A 23,149-nucleotide genomic window follows, 5' to 3' on the forward strand; every position below is an offset into this window, starting at 1 on the left:
AAAGATTTACCGTGGCTTGCAAGATCGCCCAATCTTTCTCCTATCGAACAACAGGAACAGAACATTGCAACACTTACACAAGCAGTGACAGAGGAGTGGAAGAATTCCACCCAAGAACAAATCCAACATTATATTCATTCAATGAAAAACGAGTCAGACACGAAATGAATGAATTGAATGTCATAGCTAGACACACTCGATTATAAATATTGAAAATTCTGCGATTGTGTGTAACTTAAGCATTCTATGGGTATATTCTTATTTGATCTTTTACACATATTGATATGATGTTACACGTCATAGCCGCCGGATGATAAATGATGCAAGAAATTGTACTACAATCAAACTCATTAATTAAGGTTTGTATACACAATTTTTAAGGATATGTTGAAAATTGTCACTTTTACGATTAATTTTATAAACGTATCGCATTTTTCCATGTCGAAGATTTGATATGTAATTCGTAAATTTCGAGGTCATCTGTAGATCTCCAATTTTGCTTTATGACTGTGCGTAGATTTTTCGTCTCGTGATCCATTTAGTTTTCTAATGTCTGAATGGTGATTCGATCCCATGTATTTTGAACTGACTCTTTTAACTCTGCTTCTGTGCAAAATGTTGTACGATTCTTATAGCCCAGGTTGGACACCTTTAAACAAATGTTGTAGTCCCATTGGATTCAAGTCAGGGCTTATAGGAGACCAATATAAAGAAACAAATTCAATGTGATTTCGGCTTGTATTGAAAATTGTATAACATTCAAAGAAGAAAAAAATATTACAGACTTCATTCCGATCGGTCATTTGTTTTTCAACAAGACGGGACTTCCTGTACCAGTTCCATCACACTGCTCGTAACAAAACGGAGCAATTTCCTGCAGCAGTCCCATCACACGGATCACAAACGAGACGGAGAAATTTCCTGCATAGTCCGTCACAATGCTCAAAACAAGACGGAGCAATTTCCTGCACCATTTGCCTCAAGAAAATGCCGGACAAGACTTCTCATTGAATTCACGAGGTTTCAAATTGTCTCTTGTGGGATAGCATTCCATTCCTCGACCAATACATCACTCAATATTTCAATGTTCTGTAGTTGTCTTGCCTTCACACACCGACAAAGAATGTCCCGAAAGTGTTCAGTCGGTAAGAGGCCTGGTGATCGGACTGGCCATGGGATCACAGTGATGTTTTTTTTAACTTGAGTGTGTACTCCCTGTAGTTACGTGCCGAATAATTGGCATTTTGTTGGAACAGGGGGATGAATTGGGTAGCCGGCACCTCGGCCAACTAACCTTCTGCGTTGAGATTTCCCCTAATGACAATGAGAGGTTTTCCACTCCAAACCATAACGCTGCCTCCACCGAATGGTTTGACTTCCACGATGGTCTGGTCTTGGAACCAAGTGAAAGATGCTCTCCAAATACTTTAGTCGCTAAAAAAGGACTGTGTTCCATTTGGGTTGGAACCACCGGTGAAGCAAATAGGCCCATAAATGTCTCATTTCCCGATGTCGTTGAGGACGTATCCATGGCATGGTAGACAGCATTTCAACCCATCCTACTTAAGTCTCACAATCTGTGATTGTTGTTGACATGAAAAGGTTGTCTCAGAAAGAGTGGAAAATCTCATCCTCTTGGTTTTCGTCAGTTTTTCTTCTAGCTCCGTGTCCATCGCGGTCTTTAATGGTACCATTAGCTTCAGCCCGTTGACAAGCATAATGACTGTACTGTGACTGCATTCAAGATGCTCATTAATTTGACAAGCCAGACCAGCGATCCTAATGCCAATAGCTTGATTCCTCTGGGTCTCTGAAAGTCTTGGCATCGTTGTAGAGATTCAGCAGTGATCAGTTGAATTCTGACATTACAGCTTCATAACTCGAGTATTTATACTGAGGATGACGATTTTTTATCGTCACATTTTAAGAATACATAAAGTGATGTAAAAACTTGGTGCTTTTTGGTAAAATCCAAACATCTAAACAATTCTTTGGATGATTCCAGTTTGTATCATACACCTTTTCACATTTTTGAACTCTTGTCTTTGAGTCATCTTTTTATTTTTGCTGTAGACCTAAAGTGCAAAGACTAAATCAAAAAGTGTTGAACATCATAATAAAGGCAATGAAATGAACTTGCATAATACTAAAGATTTTTTATAGAAACTATTGCAGAAAAGTACCGTAATCGAAAATTGTGGTGCGTTTTCAATCTTATATTTAATGGGTGCGAGAAAAAATGGGAAAAGTTAGGATATTCCAATTTGGACACCCCAAATGACTCTCAGCTCGGCCACACACCGAAACTGCGAAAATAACTGTTGCATATGTGGCAAACACTATTAAGCGAATGTTTTAGTTAAAATACGTGTCTGTTATCACACTCTATTTGTGTGTTTGGTATTGATCTAAGGGACAGTGACTTGTCCCAATTCGAACACCGTGTGTTCCAATTCTGACACCCTGTTGTACCAATTCGGACATCCCCTTTATGGTTGAAACAAACGCAACTCCGATTCTGACATGATCATCTGGGGCATTAAAAACTCGCCCATTTGCATCGGCTGTTAAAGGGGAAAAACAAGCCGGACAGTTAATCCCTTGAACGAAGATTATGTTCATATCGATTATGTTCATATCTAAAATGAAATTATTATGAATCTGTAAACTTACAAAGAAAACAAATTCCACGTGTCAACGGGCGAGTTGAGGAAAATAATATGAACGACAAAAATGACGAAAAGAAACTTTATGCAGTGATAAGGCTTCACAGATTAAAAAGCTAGTTTTCCTATCGTGGGCGTTTGATTCATCTTTCATCACATGATCTTTCATGATCCCAAGTGTAAAAGGCACCAAAGTCGCATTGAAGACAGTCGGATGCTTAAAAAGAACTTTTAAAAAGTTCAACTTACAGTAGAATCATTTGTCTGATAACCCGATTTTCTCCTTCCATAGACCTTGAGCTAAATTTATCTATTTGAAACTGAAAAAATAAGAAATATGAGCATTGCGTTTTCTCTTTTTTTTCGTCCTCCTTATGACTTTTAATCATCACTTGTTATATTTCATCATGGCTGCCCCAATGTCTCCCCTAGCTGTCCCAAGTCTTCCTGGGTTGTGTTCCAATTCTCAAATTTTACATTTCGATTAAAAATCACTTATTTCGATCAATCTATCAAATTATTTGTTCTAATTTTATTAACTTTTTTTTTTAATTCAGGGTTCAATGCACTTGATGTTTTAAAATGAAAATGTTTGATTTTGAAATAAAGTTTTGGGAGATTTCTAAATTTAAGTAGATTATTGTCTCATGTCTCTAACTTCTCCCCTATATATTTTCTTACGAACAGACACTCATCTTTTTAAAATTACTATATACTTTATTGTAGAAATTAACATTAACATGGATCGAATCAAAATGTATGGCCATCAATGATAAAATCAATCCGGTATAAAGTCTGCATGTGCACGCAGAGATGTTATGTTATGTTATTAAGGGTTTTACGGCGCTTGCAACACATTTAGGTTATATCAGCGCCAGTAAAAAGGAAGAAAATGGGATAGTAAAAAGTTCTAAAATTACAATTAAAGCAGCCAAGAGAAAGTAAGACAAAGGGGAACTGGAAACAAATAGGGATCAGATGTAGATTCCAAGAGCATACCACCAATGTACTTAGTTTGAGATCACCTATAAGTCTCATCCGGACACAAGCACAAAATCCAACAAAGAGGAATACACTCAAATGCTTACATTATACATTTAAAATAACAAATATAACAATACATAACAGAGAGATGATTTACAAGGAAAAGAATATCATCTCCCAAAACAACTATGCATTTGACTGCTTCCCTCCCAGCCAGGACTCCGGCCAGGGCCAGAACAAAACCAAGTAATCTCATTCCAAGACAAAGACAGAAAGCATGTTGGAAAACAGATATAAGGGGATAGAAGACGCAGTATGTACCTCCCTGCCCACTATGGGAGGTCAGGAACCCCACCCAGGCACGCAGAGAGATTGTATAGCTAACGCTTCGAGAGCTCTCTCTAGCCAAAAAGCCCGTATCTGGGTCAACAGCTGATCGTGGAAATAAGCGTGTACAACAATGAGCTAAGATGGCGCCGACACCGACAACACATAACAAATGCCAGTGGTGTTCTGGTATCAATTGTTCAAATTCTCGACACAAGAGACCAGACTTAGGTTTCTTCCGTTTCCCAAAGGATCCTGAAAGGTGAGAAAATTAAACTTTAATCTATTAACCTTAACAAATAGCTGTATTTCTATATTAACACGTCTAGATTGTGTTACTAGAGAAAACGAACATTAGATTTCTGATCCAGCTCTAATCTACTGCACCGTGACTGTGACCCTTAAAGGTGGCTCTGTTGGGGGTGAGGTTGGCCATTATCTTCTTCTTCTTCATCATCTTTTTCTTCTCCTTTTCCGTAATAGCAGATGTGGTTGATTTAAAACACAGTAAAGGGTAGGGGCGACAGTGTAGCTACACGGCATTGAATTATAGCCATATATGTTGTGCCAGTGGATTTATGCTTAAAATAATTGAGCTTTTATATGGCGCAATATCCAATAAATATGCTCAAAGCGCTTTAGAGGGATGACTAGATAGGATGTATATTGACTAGACTTGTGATGCCTATGTCTAGATTCTAGTACAGTAGTAATCTCAATGAAGTGAGCTTAGTTTTTCTAGAAGTTTATCTAAAGAGAAGCATAAATCTAATCTCTCTCGGCCAATTAGTAACTGTTTTTATGTATAAAATTAACTCTTAATCTGACCTAGCTCTCAATTAATTACTAATAATAGATCTAGATCCAATATTGAACTGCATTAGTTTTTTTTTTACAGGTCCAGACGTTGGGTCATCAACTGCAGGCGTGCTGGATTGGATGACAAGTCAGCTGATGCACTGCACAGACGAAATGTTTTATGTGAAGAACATTTTGATGCTTCCTGTTTCAGTGGCAGTCAAGACACGCCTTCAACAAGATGTGCCACAGGAAATTAGACAGCTGATGTTGCCATCAACTATGCCATCCCTTACACCAATTGAAAAGAATGTAACAACTTGCATATCTGGGTATGTTGCAGTCAAATTAATGCCCCATGTGTGTACAAACTGTCAAGATTTATTGAAAGGTGACAAGGACCCTGGCAAAGACGAGTCAAGTATTCCTGCATGCAAAGAACCTTCGGGGTTGTAAGCATGGCGGTCTCTGTGCACCAAGCTCAGAACTTCTCTGTATCATAGAAATTATGGAAAAGGAATTCAGAGACGCCATTACTCCCACACTGCACATTACTGGTCTGAGAAATAGGATCATTAGACGGATTGTGGTAAGCATTCCACCCCACATGGGCCTTGGTTGCAAAAATGAAAAGTGTGACTTACTTTTTTATGTAGCTAATTTGTTCACTAATGTCAGTTAATGAATCAGACACTGTCAGAAAAACAGCCCACCCATAGAAATAGGAAGGCTGCCACATTTAGCCATGTGTAGATTTGATATGTCGCTGATTTGTTTTCTTACCGGTATGCCTGTTGTTGTTGGCTTCCGTCTGTCTCAGGAGACAATGGATGTATGCCGAGGTTATCAATTCTGGTCTGTCACTGTCAATCATCGGTGTTGATGCAGCATTGTCCCCCTTTGTGATTTTACTGAGCCATTTTTCAGTTTATAAAATGTGTTTTAGATTAGATTCTACAATACTAACACGAGAGAGAGAGAGAGAGAGAGAGAGAGAGAGAGAGAGAGAGAGAGAGAGAGAGAGAGAGTCTTTTTGTGTACATGTATTTTGTATTTCTCTCCTTCATTATGTTTAATTGTACTTGTGGTCATTAATCTATGCAACGCAACTTGACGTCATCTTAGTCATGCATGCTATTTTTTCATTGTACATATTATTTTGAACTATGCGTGTGTTAATTAAACACACACTTACACACACACATACACACACACACACACACACAGAGAGAGAGAGAGAGAGAGAGAGAGAGAGAGAGAGAGAGAGAGAGAGAGAGAGAGAGAGAGTTATGGCTTTGTTGAAAATACAAAGGTCGTTTGTTTCTATCAAGTTTGTTTAAAATAAATCACGAATTTCGCTGTAAAGTTGATTTAGGTTTATTTTTTTGTCAAAGTTTACCCCCCCTCCCTTCTCTCTCTCTCTCTCTCTCTCTCTCTCTCTCTCTCTCTCTCACACACACACACACACATCATTATTATTATAAGTCTAATTTATTTTAGAATCTTACAAAGTTATCGTAACCTGATCTAGAGAATCAAACTAATCTGTACGATTTTGAACATAAAGCCTGAGCCGATAGTAAAGAAAAAGAGCAGCCGATCTCTTGCAGACGTAACACACATTCAGTGATCCGCACCTATTTCGTGACACATATTTTTTCGGCTGATACCTACGCAATGAAATGCATTGTTGTCATGGAGAGCGGGAGGGGAGAGAGAGCTCTCTTATTTTTTTATTTTATTATAAACTCTCTTCTCTTGTGCACGCAAATGATTCTGGCAGCTGGGTGGCCAGATGCGCTTTCCAAGGTCTAGGTCAAGTTAAGGACCGATCATTATGCCTTAGCAGATATTCTAAATAACCATTTGAATTTGAGCCAACGGGTGATAGAATTATCCTTAATTTAAAAGTAAGTTTGCAAGTCAATCCGTAAAACATAATTTTATAATTTTTAGATTCGCCAATAATTCTGTGCTCATTGGCAAAAAATTTAACATAGACTGTACATAACAATGTTAATCCCCAACCCTAATTTTTTTAAAAGAGCGTGTATGTGTGTTGTGGGTGTGTTTGCACCCATCGTGTTAGTTTTAAAGAAAACACTTAAATTTACTTACAGCCACTGCGATCTCATCAGGACGATCCATTATCGCCGCGAGGCTGGTCATTCTAAAAAGTTCAACCTCCGAATTATTCTTCTTCTTCACGAAAAGTCGTACATCCACTACCCTACTGTCTGTTATGGTTATATTTAACACATCAGCTTTGCACCTTATGGTAAAGTTTGAGCCAGTCCGAACGTTGTCACAATCAAACATATCCACGGCAGACGCTGGGAACAGATTTAATAAAAGTATGGACTTTATTTCACCAGTTAACTGCTATGTTCTGGAAAAATAACCACGTATTTATAAATTTGGCTAGAGAACTCGTCCTTCAAATATCGAGCGATTTAAATGACCGTCATCTTGGCAACAATTCTCAAACCTGGGACTTCGCAAAGTTGTTGCCAAGATGAGTGTTATTCAAACCTATCATCGATCAATATTTGAAAGACGAGTTTTTTGGCCATTTTTTTCAAAAAAGGGTTGTCTATTTTCAAGAGTAGGGCAGTTATCTGGTTAACTATAGTACGATATCCACTATATTTGGGGTCTAAGCAATTTACAAAAGTTTCCAAGAAAACATAAACATTGAACAAGTAGGGCAAAACCTGTCACCTGCTAGTTAAGTTCTTTTCTACAAGGATAACGATATTACCGGCCAGGTACTCATTTCTACCTGAGTATGGTGAGAGAATGTGAAAAGAGAGAGATTTTATTCAAGGACACAACTTCGAGCCCCTACATTGGAAATTGACCTACAGTTTGTAAGGCTCGAGACATAACACTAAATAACAAAGGTATACATATTATATATATATAATATATATATATATATATATATATATAATAAGATAAATTTTGAGCTTTTAAATAGCGTAATATCCATTAAACGTGCTCAAATCGATTTACAATCGGTCCCTGACCAACAGCAACACGTGACGTGTAGAACGAAACAAGACACCTGTTCGGTGATATTACAATTTTCTCCGACAGGGACAACGCTGTTAACGGCCAGGCACTCATTTTACATCTGAGAGAATGTGACTAAAGATATTTTTTCCAAGGATTCAGCCATGCGTCGAGCGAGGTTCGAACCCAAGACTTTCCTATCCGAAAGCGAATGCCATACCACAAGACCACATAGTCGCACATGTTAACATAATTTGATTATATTACTTCTTTTTTTTTGTTTTTTTTTTTTTGGATGATTTTTTATTTCTTGTATATTTCTGTCGGATCTGCACTGTTTTGTTAAATACTAACGAAAGAGTGAAAATGGAAAGGCTTCGTATGGGAACAAAACAGACAATGGACGTTTCGGGTACACACCCTTCGTCAGCACAACAATACACAAATAAACGTGGAAAACAAATAAAATATAATGAAAATAATTTTTCATTATATTTTATTTGTTTTCCACGTTTATTTGTGTATTGTTGTGCTGACGAAGGGCTTGTACCCGAAACGTCCATTGTCTGTTTTGTTCCCATACGAAGCCTTTCCATTTTCACTCTTTCGTTAGTATTTTACGACCACCAGCTTCAGGCAGCCCTTACCGTTTTCCACTGTTTTGTTAACACTTTCTAATTTTTATAATTTAACTTGTGGTGTACTGTCACTTTTACAGACTAGGTCAGAGGATTTGACCCTACGATTAGAAACCTCAAAAGTATAGCCTACTTTTAGGAAAAGCATTTTGCACATTTTATTAAAAGTAATTTGCTATCAGACACTGACGTTTAATTTCAATGCTCGACTGGTGCTGTAAAGCAACTGTGTAGCACCTAAACATTTGCTTGAACAGACGGACCGAGACGACGTGAGATAATAGTTTTGTTTGTTGTTTTTTTTTTGTTTGTTTGATGTTTTTGTTTGTTTGTTGTGTGTGTGTGTGTGTGTGTGTGTGTGTGTGTTTTATTTCGTTCGCAGTTCTGCGTTTGCAAACACGACCGATTAATCGAGAGCTGTGACGTCATCAAGCAACGATTTGGTGGTGAATAAAGGATGTGGCCCTATTCTCTGCTAGTCTAGGCACTAAATGGCTGTCGACGCCGTTGTGTTTTTTTGTGTGTTTTTTTCTCAGGAAAAATCATTACTTATCTATATTATTTTAGACTTTTTGGGTGGAGGATAGATTCGTCTGTCTAGAATGAAATTTCAACTTCTGATTTCTGCCTTTGCAAAGTAATTTTCTTGCTCGTGCTATTAAAGTTCTTGATCTTCATATCATTCAACTGACTGGATATTGTTCGAAACGTTTACTTGCCAAAACTTAATCGAATAAAAATGATTAGATGCCACCAAACGTGGCGTCCGACTAGCTTGCTGAACGTAGCCTTCGAGAAAAGCTTGCAAATTATAATCGGATAGGACGACTTTATCATTAGACTCCTGCGATAGTGCTAATATCTCCTTTCGTGCGTCTCCATTATGCAGTTTGCGTAAGTAAGGACCCTAAGATTACAAGGATTTGCTGGGAAAACTAGCTTTATACAAGAAGGTAGGGAGAGTAGCACGACTTTATCATTAGACTCCTGCAATGGTGCAATATCTCCTAACAGGCGTCTCCAGTATGCAGCTTGCGTAACTAAGGACCCTAAGAAATAAGGATCTGCTGGGAAAAACTAGCTTTATACAAGAAGGTAGGGAGAGTATCACGACTTTATCATTAGACTCCTGCAATGGTGCAATATCTCCTAACAGGCGTCTCCAGTATGCAGCTTGCGTAACTAAGGACCCTAAGAAATAAGGATTTGCTGGGAAAACTAGCTTTATACAAGAAGGTAGAGAGAGTATCACGACTTTATCATTAGACTCCTGCAATGGTGCAATATCTCCTAACGGGCGTCTCCAGTATGCAGCTTGCGTAACTAAGGACCCTAAGAAATAAGGATTTGCTGGGAAAAGTAGCTTTATACAAGAAGGTAGGGAGAGTATCACGACTTTATCATTAGACTCCTGCAATGGTGCGAATATCTCCTAACAGGCGTCTCCAGTATGCAGCTTGCGTAACTAAGGACCCTAAGAAATAAGGATTTGCTGGGAAAAGTAGCTTTATACATGAAGGTAGGGAGAGTATCACGACTTTATCATTAGACTCCTGCAATGGTGCAATATCTCCTAACAGGCGTCTCCAGTATGCAGCTTGCGTAACTAAGGACCTAAGAAATAAGGATTTGCTGGGAAAACTAGCTTTATACAAGAAGGTAGGGAGAGTATCACGACTTTATCATTAGACTCCTGCAATGGTGCAATATCTCCTAACAGGCGTCTCCAGTATGCAGCTTGCGTAACTAAGGAGCCTAAGAAATAAGGATTTGCTGGGAAAACTAGCTTTATACAAGAAGGTAGAGAGAGTATCACGACTTTATCATTAGACTCCTGCAATGGTGCAATATCTCCTAACGGGCGTCTCCAGTATGCAGCTTGCGTAACTAAGGACCCTAAGAAATAAGGATTTGCTGGGAAAAGTAGCTTTATACAAGAAGGTAGGGAGAGTATCACGACTTTATCATTAGACTCCTGCAATGGTGCGAATATCTCCTAACAGGCGTCTCCAGTATGCAGCTTACGTAACTAAGGACCCTAAGAAATAAGGATTTGCTGGGAAAAGTAGCTTTATACATGAAGGTAGGGAGAGTATCACGACTTTATCATTAGACTCCTGTAATGGTGCGAATATCTCCTAACAGGCGTCTCCAGTATACAGCTTGCGTAACTAAGGACCCAAGAAATAAGGATTTGCTGGGAAAAGTAGCTTTATACATGAAGGTAGGGAGAGTATCACGACTTTATCATTAGACTCCTGCAATGGTGCGAATATCTCCTAACAGGCGTCTCCAGTATGCAGCTTGCGTAACTAAGGACCCTAAGAAATAAGGATTTGCTGGGAAAAGTAGCTTTATACAAGAAGGTAGGGAGAGTATCACGACTTTATCATTAGACTCCTGCAATGGTGCAATATCTCCTAACAGGCGTCTCCAGTATGCAGCTTGCGTAACTAAGGACCCTAAGAAATAAGGATTTGCTGGGAAAACTAGCTTTATACAAGAAGGTAGGGAGAGTATCACGACTTTATCATTAGACTCCTGCAATGGTGCAATATCTCCTAACGGGCGTCTCCAGTATGCAGCTTGCGTAACTAAGGACCCTAAGAAATAAGGATTTGCTGGGAAAAGTAGCTTTATACAAGAAGGTAGGGAGAGTATCACGACTTTACCATTCATCATATCTTGTCGCGCCAGTGAGTCAGCCAGTCCCGGGCAGTCTGGTTGCATTCCCTCAGGTCAGCATTGGTGCAGTGAGGTCCCAGCGAGCATTCAGACAGGATGTGGTCCATGGTCTGTCTGGGGTGACCGCATGGGCATTCAGTGCCCGGTGAGATTTTCCATTTAAAGAGGTTGGTGGCGGTGTTTCCCACCTTTGCTCTAGCTCTGTTCAACGCCACCCATTCTTTTCTCTTGAGGTCTGTGCCTGCTGGGAGCTTTTCTGTTGGGGGCTGGAGGGCATCGTTTGCTGTCTTGTCCCATTCTACCCATTTGTCCAGGCGGAAGAATGCTGAGTGGTCTGGGTGAAGGCTCTCTACTGTGAGGAAGCTTTTCCTTGATTTGAGCCTGCTTTTGGGGCAATTGTGGTCATGAAGGGGGTGTCTCTGGTCCATTTCCTGTTTGTATTTTTGTATTTGGGCATGAGTTTCCCTCCGGATGTGTGGTGGGGCTATTCCTGCTGCACGGTAGACCAGTGGTAATGGTGTTGCTCTCAGCTGGCCCGTTATGATCCGGCAGGCGTTGTTGAGCTCGGGGTCTAGCTTGGAGGCATGGCATGATCGGGCCCATACAGCTGAGCAGTACTCCGCAGTTGAGTAGCTGAGGGCCAATGCTGTGGTCCTTAGGGTTTTAGGGTCAGTTCCCCAGTTCATGTTTGCCAGCTTTCCAAGGAGGGCATTACGCGTGGACACTTTTGCCTTGGTCTTCCTCACGTGTTCTCTGAAGGACAGAGTCCGATCAAGCGTCACTCCGAGGTACACTGGGTGGTAGTTGTACTCTAATGTCTGGCCATTCCACTTGATGTTAAGTTTTTTGTGGGCTTGGTGGTTGTTGAGGTGAAATGCACACACTTGTGTTTTCCCTGGGTTGGCGTTCAGCGAGTTTTTAGTGTAGTACTTTGTAAGGGTGTCCAGGGCATTTGTCAGTCTGCTCTCGATTGGTTGGAAGGACACATCCTGTGTTGCGAGGCATAGGTCATCAGCATATATGAATCGGCGGATATTTGGGAACTCAGGCTGATCATTTGTATATATGTTGAAAAGTGTTGGAGCCAGCACTGATCCTTGGGGAAGACCATTCTTCTGGGTGCGCCACCTGCTCTTCCGACCATCCATTTCAACAAAGAAGCGCCTGTTTTCGAGAAGTGACTGGATAATATTTACAATTTTCTTATTCTTTATCATTTTAGCCACTTTGGGGAGTAGGATCTTGTGATTCACTGTGTCATAGGCTGCAGTGAGGTCGACGAAGACTGTGCCAGTGACCTGTTTTGTCTCAAACCCATCTTCTATGAATTGTGTAAGGTTTAGAAGTTGACCACATGTTGACCGTCCTGGTCGGAATCCAGCCTGGTCTGGAGACAGTTGTTCGTCTAGACTGGGTGACATGCGGGACATAACCATTCGCTCAAATAGCTTGTATGCGATGCACAGGAGGGAGATGGGGCGATAGCTTTTCTTGGATTTTGGATCTTTCCCCGGTTTCAGTAGGGCGACTACTCTTGCTTTCCTCCATGCACTTGGCAGCCTGTTTGTCCTTGCGCATACATTGAAGAGGTCCAATAGCCAGGATAGGGTTCTCGGGCCAAAGTGTTGAATCATCTCAGTTGTGATTCCATCTAGTCCAGATGCTTTTCCTGCCTTCAGATGGGACAAGGCCTCTAGTAGCTCCTCCAGGGTAAAAGAGTCAAGATGATCTTCACTATCCTTGAGGGCTTTGTCCATTTCACGTTTCAGGGCTTTTAGTTGGCCTCGTGCTTTCTTGGCTGGTTTCCCATTCAGTAGAAGCTGATGTGCTACTTGGTCAGGTGTTACTGCAGCCACTCTTGTCTGGGTATTTTTGTCATTATTCAGTTTTGAAATTGTAGTCCAAGCCTTTTTGCTGTTTAGGGTCATATTGGTGGAGGTTATTAATTCCTTCCATCTTTCTGATCTTTCATCGGCTATCATTGATGTGAGTTCTTCACCCAGTTCTAGGGTTTCTTCACTGAAAGGATCCACCTTGTATGATTCAATGTATCTTTCATATAGTTTCTTGCTTTCATCTTGGAGACATGGAATATAACTTTTTCGGCATCCTCTGGGGATGTTTTTCTTTGCAACTTTCCATATGAGTGTTCTAAAGTCGTCGTATGTCTGTGGGTCACTTTTTATATTGGTGATCTCATTGTCTAAATCTTTAGTAAAGTTTTCCCAATTTGCTTTTCTAAAATTGAATCGTGGTATCGCATTTGATTCGAGGGCTTTAACAGCTGGTTTGATGCTGATGGTAATAGGTCTGTGTTGAGATTTCGGTATAGGCTCACCTACAGTCCTTTCAAAGTTTGAGAAGTGTTGAGAGGATATGAATGCCAGGTCCGGATTGTAACCTTTCTTCCACCGGGCACTCATAAAGGTTTTCTTGTCTTTGGGGTTATGGAGGATTGTGAGGTCATTGCCGGCCGCCCATTCCTCAACAGCATCTCCGTCAAGGTTATTTTGCTCATATCCCCATATAGTGTTATGGCTGTTAAAATCTCCAATGATCAGGGTTGGTTTTCTATCGGATAGATTCATTTGGGGCCACTTGAATGGGGTTAATGGAGGTTTGTACACAGATATGATGGTAATCAGTGTTGTTTCTACTCTGAGAATCTCAATGTCATTTTCTGAGTGATCATCGCCTTTCAGAATGGTAGATTTTTCTCGAGTGTACATGGCACTTCCATATTTTGGGTGTTCGTGGTGTATTACTAGTTGCATGCCAGGTATGCAAGGTGGTTTTGAGTCTTTGTGGGTTTCCTGTAAGCAAATTATATCTGCTTTTAGCTCTGTCAGTATCTTGCATTTGGTATGGGAGATTCCTTCTGTGTTGAAACTTACAACATTGAACTTTACCATTAGACTCCTGCAATGGTGCGAATAAGGAAATAAGGATTTGCTGGGAAAAGTAGCTTTATACATGAAGGTAGGGAGAGTATCACGACTTTATCATTAGACTCCTGTAATGGTGCGAATATCTCCTAACAGGCGTCTCCAGTATACAGCTTGCGTAACTAAGGACCCAAGAAATAAGGATTTGCTGGGAAAAGTAGCTTTATACATGAAGGTAGGGAGAGTATCACGACTTTATCATTAGACTCCTGCAATGGTGCGAATATCTCCTAACAGGCGTCTCCAGTATGCAGCTTGCGTAACTAAGGAACCTAAGAAATAAGGATTTGCTGGGGAAAAGTAGCTTTATACAAGAAGGTAGGGAGAGTATCACGACTATATCATTAGACTCCTGCAATGGTGCGAATATATCCTAACAGGCGTCTCCAGTATGCAGCTTGCGTAAGTAAGGACCCGGAGATAATATATAAGGATTTGCTGGGAAAACTAGCTTTGTACAAGAGGCTAGGGAGAGTAGCACGACTTTATCATTAGACTCCTGCAATGGTGCGAATATCTCAAATCAGGCGTCTCCAGTACGCAGCTTGCGCAGGTAATTAAGGACCCGAAGATATAAGAATTTGCTGGGAAAACTAGCTTTATACAAGAGGCTAGGGAGAGTAGCACGACTTTATCATTAGACTCCTGCAATGGTGCGAATATCTCAAATCAGGCGTCTCCAGTACGCAGCTTGCGCAAGTAATTAAGGACCCGAAGATATAAGAATTTGCTGGGAAAAGTAGCTTTATACAAGAGGCTAGGGAGAGTAGCACGACTTTATCATTAGACTCCTGCGATGGTGCGAATATCTCCTATCGTGCGTCTCCAGTATGCAGCTTGCGTAAGTAATTAGGGACCCGAAGATAAAAGGATTTGCTGGGAAAACTAGCTTTATACGAGGGTAGGGAGAGGCTGACGTGGGAAGTTAGCCTTTCGAAAATGTCTTTAATGACTAATGATAATATAGTTAGACGGTGAATTGAGACGCCGTTATAACCTCTCGTCGAACAGATAGTTCTCGAAAGCCAGTGCAGACAGTTCATCGCGGAGAAGAAAAACTTTGATTCCAAACCGTTGGTAAATAGAACTTTTCCGCCAGGAAAACAAATTGTCTTGTCTTGGAGTGAGTCCCCGAAATTAATCCCGGCTCTCCAGGAATGAGGGTTGGGCTAACAAAACTGTCCAGGAAAAGAAATTGGCATAAAAAGGAATGATGACTAAATAATTTATCTCAGCAGAAAAGGCCGCCGGGGTTAGTTCAAAATATTCGTATAAATAGCTTTGGTAAAAGCCTAAAGAAAGCCACCGACTGGGGGATGGAGGTCTTGAAAGCAAGAGCAGCCACGAAAATTGTATTGTACTTTGTGTGTGTGTGTGTGTGTGTGTGTGTGTGTGTGCTTGCGTGAGTGTGTGTGTGTGTGTGTGTGTGTGTGTGTGCTTGCGTGAGTGTGTGTGTGTGTGTTTCTTCTCTTTTTATGTTTGGACGATGCATGCTACTAGCAAAATTGGCACACACACACACAAACACACACACACACACACACACACACATAGAGGAGAGAGAGAGAGAGAGAGAGAGAGAGAGAGAGAGAGAGAGAGAGAGAGAGAGAGAGAGAAGAGAGTACTATAAATCAGATATTCTTAGCATTTGCTATAGTAGATGGACAGAATCGCTAATTTTTTTTCTTCTTTTATTCAGCACTTTGAAAGAGTCGTTGTGATATAACGAGAAAAATCTAAGAAAGGTATCATCTGCATTGGATTATTGAAGGCACGAGTACGAGTAACAAAGATAAATACGACAATAATAGAGTGTTGTTATGTTCCAATATGATTCGGAGACTTGTTTTGTTTTGTTTTTAAGGGTTTTACGGCGCTTGCAACACATTTAGGTTATATCAGCGCCGGTAAAAAGGAAGAAAATGAGATAGTAAATGTACATCGATCGATATTTGAAGACGAGTTTTTTGGCCAATTTTTTTCAAAAAAGGGTTGTCTATTTTCAAGAGTAGGGCAGTTATCTGGTTAACTATAGTACGATATCCACTATATTTGGGGTCTAAGCAATTTACAAAAGTTTCCAAGAAAACATAAACATTGAACAAGTAGGGCAAAACCTGTCACCTGCTAGTTAAGTTTTTTTCTACAAGGATAACGATATTACCGGCCAGGTACTCATTTCTACCTGAGTATGGTGAGAGAATGTGAAAAGAGAGAGATTTTATTCAAGGACACAACTTCGAGCCCCTACATTGGAAATTGACCTACAGTTTGTAAGGCTCGAGACATAACACTAAATAACAAAGGTATACATATTATATATATATATATATATATATATATATATATATATATATATATATATATATATATATATAATAAGATAAATTTTGAGCTTTTAAATAGCGTAATATCCATTAAACGTGCTCAAATCGATTTACAATCGGTCCCTGACCAACAGCAACACGTGACGTGTAGAACGAAACAAGACACCTGTTCGGTGATATTACAATTTTCTCCGACAGGGACAACGCTGTTAACGGCCAGGCACTCATTTTACATCTGAGAGAATGTGACTAAAGATATTTTTTCCAAGGATTCAGCCATGCGTCGAGCGAGGTTCGAACCCAAGACTTTCCTATCCGAAAGCGAATGCCATACCACAAGACCACATAGTCGCACATGTTAACATAATTTGATTATATTACTTCTTTTTTTTTTGTTTTTTTTTTTTTGGATGATTTTTTATTTCTTGTATATTTCTGTCGGATCTGCACTGTTTTGTTAAATACTAACGAAAGAGTGAAAATGGAAAGGCTTCGTATGGGAACAAAACAGACAATGGACGTTTCGGGTACACACCCTTCGTCAGCACAACAATACACAAATAAACGTGGAAAACAAATAAAATATAATGAAAATAATTTTTCATTATATTTTATTTGTTTTCCACGTTTATTTGTGTATTGTTGTGCTGACGAAGGGCTTGTACCCGAAACGTCCATTGTCTGTTTTGTTCCCATACGAAGCCTTTCCATTTTCACTCTTTCGTTAGTATTTTACGACCACCAGCTTCAGGCAGCCCTTACCGTTTTCCACTGTTTTGTTAACACTTTCTAATTTTTATAATTTAACTTGTGGTGTACTGTCACTTTTACAGACTAGGTCAGAGGATTTGACCCTACGATTAGAAAACTCAAAAGTATAGCCTACTTTTAGGAAAAGCATTTTGCACATTTTATTAAAAGTAATTTGCTATCAGACACTGACGTTTAATTTCAATGCTCGACTGGTGCTGTAAAGCAACTGTGTAGCACCTAAACATTTGCTTGAACAGACGGACCGAGACGACGTGAGATAATAGTTTTGTTTGTTGTTTTTTTTTTTGTTTGTTTGATGTTTTTGTTTGTTTGTTGTGTGTGTGTCTGTGTGTGTGTGTGTGTGTGTGTGTGTGTGTGTGTGTGTTTTATTTCGTTCGCAGTTCTGCGTTTGCAAACACGACCGATTAATCGAGAGCTGTGACGTCATCAAGCAACGATTTGGTGGTGAATAAAGGATGTGGCCCTATTCTCTGCTAGTCTAGGCACTAAATGGCTGTCGACGCCGTTGTGTTTTTTTGTGTGTTTTTTTCTCAGGAAAAATCATTACTTATCTATATTATTTTAGACTTTTTGGGTGGAGGATAGATTCGTCTGTCTAGAATGAAATTTCAACTTCTGATTTCTGCCTTTGCAAAGTAATTTTCTTGCTCGTGCTATTAAAGTTCTTGATCTTCATATCATTCAACTGACTGGATATTGTTCGAAACGTTTACTTGCCAAAACTTAATCGAATAAAAATGATTAGATGCCACCAAACGTGGCGTCCGACTAGCTTGCTGAACGTAGACTTCGAGAAAAGCTTGCAAATTACAATCGGATAGGACGACTTTATCATTAGACTCCTGCGATAGTGCTAATATCTCCTTTCGTGCGTCTCCATTATGCAGTTTGCGTAAGTAAGGACCCTAAGATTACAAGGATTTGCTGGGAAAACTAGCTTTATACAAGAAGGTAGGGAGAGTAGCACGACTTTATCATTAGACTCCTGCAATGGTGCAATATCTCCTAACAGGCGTCTCCAGTATGCAGCTTGCGTAACTAAGGACCCTAAGAAATAAGGATTTGCTGGGAAAACTAGCTTTATACAAGAAGGTAGGGAGAGTAGCACGACTTTATCATTAGACTCCTGCAATGGTGCGAATATCTCCTAACAGGCGTCTCCAGTATGCAGCTTGCGTAACTAAGGACCCTAAGAAATAAGGATTTGCTGGGAAAAGTAGCTTTATACAAGAAGGTAGGGAGAGTAGCACGACTTTATCATTAGACTCCTGCAATGGTGCAATATCTCCTAACAGGCGTCTCCAGTATGCAGCTTGCGTAACTAAGGACCCTAAGAAATAAGGATTTGCTGGGAAAACTAGCTTTATACAAGAAGGTAGGGAGAGTATCACGACTTTATCATTAGACTCCTGCAATGGTGCAATATCTCCTAACGGGCGTCTCCAGTATGCAGCTTGCGTAACTAAGGACCCTAAGAAATAAGGATTTGCTGGGAAAAGTAGCTTTATACAAGAAGGTAGGGAGAGTATCACGGCTTTACCATTAGACTCCTGCAATGGTGCGAATATCTCCTAACAGGCGTCTCCAGTATGCAGCTTGCGTAACTAAGGACCCTAAGAAATAAGGATTTGCTGGGAAAAGTAGCTTTATACAAGAAGGTAGGGAGAGTATCACGGCTTTACCATTAGACTCCTGCAATGGTGCGAATATCTCCTAACAGGCGTCTCCAGTATGCAGCTTGCGTAACTAAGGACCCTAAGAAATAAGGATTTGCTGGGGAAAAGTAGCTTTATACAAGAAGGTAGGGAGAGTATCACGACTTTATCATTAGACTCCTGCAATGGTGCGAATATCTCCTAACAGGCGTCTCCAGTATGCAGCTTGCGTAACTAAGGAACCTAAGAAATAAGGATTTGCTGGGGAAAAGTAGCTTTATACAAGAAGGTAGGGAGAGTATCACGACTATATCATTAGACTCCTGCAATGGTGCGAATATATCCTAACAGGCGTCTCCAGTATGCAGCTTGCGTAAGTAAGGACCCGGAGATAATATATAAGGATTTGCTGGGAAAACTAGCTTTATACAAGAGGCTAGGGAGAGTAGCACGACTTTATCATTAGACTCCTGCAATGGTGCGAATATCTCAAATCAGGCGTCTCCAGTACGCAGCTTGCGCAAGTAATTAAGGACCCGAAGATATAAGAATTTGCTGGGAAAACTAGCTTTATACAAGTGGCTAGGGAGAGTAGCACGACTTTATCATTAGACTCCTGCAATGGTGCGAATATCTCCTATCGTGCGTCTCCAGTATGCAGCTTGCGTAAGTAATTAGGGACCCGAAGATAAAAGGATTTGCTGGGAAAACTAGCTTTATACGAGGGTAGGGAGAGGCTGACGTGGGAAGTTAGCCTTTCGAAAATGTCTTTAATGACTAATGATAATATAGTTAGACGGTGAATTGAGACGCCGTTATAACCTCTCGTCGAACAGATAGTTCTCGAAAGCCAGTGCAGACAGTTCATCGCGGAGAAGAAAAACTTTGATTCCAAACCGTTGGTAAATAGAACTTTTCCGCCAGGAAAACAAATTGTCTTGTCTTGGAGTGAGTCCCCGAAATTAATCCCGGCCTCCCCAGGAATGAGGGTTGGGCTAACAAAACTGTCCAGGAAAAGAAATTGGCATAAAAAGGAATGATGACTAAATAATTTATCTCAGCAGAAAAGGCCGCCGGGGTTAGTTCAAAATATTCGTATAAATAGCTTTGGTAAAAGCCTAAAGGAAGCCACCGACTGGGGGATGGAGGTCTTGAAAGCAAGAGCAGCCACGAAAATTGTATTGTACTTTGTGTGTGTGTGTGTGTGTATGTGTGTGTGTGCTTGCGTGAGTGTGTGTGTGTGTGTGTGTGCTTGCGTGAGTGTGTGTGTGTGTGTGTTTCTTCTCTTTTTATGTTTGGACGATGCATGCTACTAGCAAAATTGGCACACACACACACAAAACACACACACACACACACACACACACACATAGAGGAGAGAGAGAGAGAGAGAGAGAGAGAGAGAGAGAGAGAGAGAGAGAGAGAGAGAGAGAGAGAGTACTATAAATCAGATATTCTTAGCATTTGCTATAGTAGATGGACAGAATCGCTAATTTTTTTTCTTCTTTTATTCAGCACTTTGAAAGAGTCGTTGTGATATAACGAGAAAAATCTAAGAAAGGTATCATCTGCATTGGATTATTGAAGGCACGAGTACGAGTAACACAGATAAATACGACAATAATAGAGTGTTGTTATGTTCCAATATGATTCGGAGACTTGTTTTGTTTTGTTTTTAAGGGTTTTACGGCGCTTGCAACACATTTAGGTTATATCAGCGCCGGTAAAAAGGAAGAAAATGAGATAGTAAATGTACATCGATCGATATTTGAAGACGAGTTTTTTGGCCAATTTTTTTCAAAAAAGGGTTGTCTATTTTCAAGAGTAGGGCAGTTATCTGGTTAACTATAGTACGATATCCACTATATTTGGGGTCTAAGCAATTTACAAAAGTTTCCAAGAAAACATAAACATTGAACAAGTAGGGCAAAACCTGTCACCTGCTAGTTAAGTTCTTTTCTACAAGGATAACGATATTACCGGCCAGGTACTCATTTCTACCTGAGTATGGTGAGAGAATGTGAAAAGAGAGAGATTTTATTCAAGGACACAACTTCGAGCCCCTACATTGGAAATTGACCTACAGTTTGTAAGGCTCGAGACATAACACTAAATAACAAAGGTATACATATTATAATATATATATATATATATATATATATATATATATATATATATATATATATATATATATAATAAGATAAATTTTGAGCTTTTAAATAGCGTAATATCCATTAAACGTGCTCAAATCGATTTACAATCGGTCCCTGACCAACAGCAACACGTGACGTGTAGAACGAAACAAGACACCTGTTCGGTGATATTACAATTTTCTCCGACAGGGACAACGCTGTTAACGGCCAGGCACTCATTTTACATCTGAGAGAATGTGACTAAAGATCTTTTTTCCAAGGATTCAGCCATGCGTCGAGCGAGGTTCGAACCCAAGACTTTCCTATCCGAAAGCGAATGCCATACCACAAGACCACATAGTCGCACATGTTAACATAATTTGATTATATTACTTCTTTTGTTTTATTTTATTTTTTTTGGATGATTTTTTATTTCTTGTATATTTCTGTCGGATCTGCACTGTTTTGTTAAATACTAACGAAAGAGTGAAAATGGAAAGGCTTCGTATGGGAACAAAACAGACAATGGACGTTTCGGGTACACACCCTTCGTCAGCACAACAATACACAAATAAACGTGGAAAACAAATAAAATATAATGAAAATAATTTTTCATTATATTTTATTTGTTTTCCACGTTTATTTGTGTATTGTTGTGCTGACGAAGGGCTTGTACCCGAAACGTCCATTGTCTGTTTTGTTCCCATACGAAGCCTTTCCATTTTCACTCTTTCGTTAGTATTTTACGACCACCAGCTTCAGGCAGCCCTTACCGTTTTCCACTGTTTTGTTAACACTTTCTAATTTTTATAATTTAACTTGTGGTGTACTGTCACTTTTACAGACTAGGTCAGAGGATTTGACCCTACGATTAGAAACCTCAAAAGTATAGCCTACTTTTAGGAAAAGCATTTTGCACATTTTATTAAAAGTAATTTGCTATCAGACACTGACGTTTAATTTCAATGCTCGACTGGTGCTGTAAAGCAACTGTGTAGCACCTAAACATTTGCTTGAACAGACGGACCGAGACGACGTGAGATAATAGTTTTGTTTGTTGTTTTTTTTTGTTTGTTTGATGTTTTTGTTTGTTTGTTGTGTGTGTGTGTGTGTGTGTGTGGTGTGTGTGTGTTTTATTTCGTTCGCAGTTCTGCGTTTGCAAACACGACCGATTAATCGAGAGCTGTGACGTCATCAAGCAACGATTTGGTGGTGAATAAAGGATGTGGCCCTATTCTCTGCTAGTCTAGGCACTAAATGGCTGTCGAGCGCGTTGTGTTTTTTTTGTGTGTTTTTTCTCAGGAAAAATCATTACTTATCTATATTATTTTAGACTTTTTGGGTGGAGGATAGATTCGTCTGTCTAGAATGAAATTTCAACTTCTGATTTCTGCCTTTGCAAAGTAATTTTCTTGCTCGTGCTATTAAAGTTCTTGATCTTCATATCATTCAACTGACTGGATATTGTTCGAAACGTTTACTTGCCAAAACTTAATCGAATAAAAATGATTAGATGCCACCAAACGTGGCGTCCGACTAGCTTGCTGAACGTAGACTTCGAGAAAAGCTTGCAAATTACAATCGGATAGGACGACTTTATCATTAGACTCCTGCGATAGTGCTAATATCTCCTTTCGTGCGTCTCCATTATGCAGTTTGCGTAAGTAAGGACCCTAAGATTACAAGGATTTGCTGGGAAAACTAGCTTTATACAAGAAGGTAGGGAGAGTAGCACGACTTTATCATTAGACTCCTGCAATGGTGCAATATCTCCTAACAGGCGTCTCCAGTATGCAGCTTGCGTAACTAAGGACCCTAAGAAATAAGGATTTGCTGGGAAAACTAGCTTTATACAAGAAGGTAGGGAGAGTAGCACGACTTTATCATTAGACTCCTGCAATGGTGCGAATATCTCCTAACAGGCGTCTCCAGTATGCAGCTTGCGTAACTAAGGACCCTAAGAAATAAGGATTTGCTGGAAAAGTAGCTTTATACAAGAAGGTAGGGAGAGTAGCACGACTTTATCATTAGACTCCTGCAATGGTGCAATATCTCCTAACAGGCGTCTCCAGTATGCAGCTTGCGTAACTAAGGACCCTAAGAAATAAGGATTTGCTGGGAAAACTAGCTTTATACAAGAAGGTAGGGAGAGTATCACGACTTTATCATTAGACTCCTGCAATGGTGCAATATCTCCTAACGG

At 39.9% G+C, this 23,149-nt stretch overlaps 1 protein-coding gene across 2 annotated transcripts in view; it reads right to left on the minus strand.

The window, feature by feature from the left end:
- Positions 1-23,149, minus strand: part of LOC144960002 (uncharacterized) — a 59,511-nt gene that overhangs the window by 23,228 nt on the left and 13,134 nt on the right. For both annotated transcript variants that reach the window (XM_078892925.1, XM_078892926.1), the window contains one exon: positions 6,894-7,108. In XM_078892925.1, coding sequence (XP_078749051.1) covers positions 6,894-7,108 — 215 coding nt within the window. The remainder of the gene's footprint in view (positions 1-6,893; positions 7,109-23,149) is intronic.

Source organism: Berghia stephanieae, chromosome 14, assembly GCF_034508935.2.
Source record: "Berghia stephanieae isolate SIO BIC M18660-M18661 chromosome 14, UCSD_Bste_1.3, whole genome shotgun sequence".
NCBI lineage: Eukaryota > Metazoa > Mollusca > Gastropoda > Nudibranchia > Aeolidiidae > Berghia > Berghia stephanieae.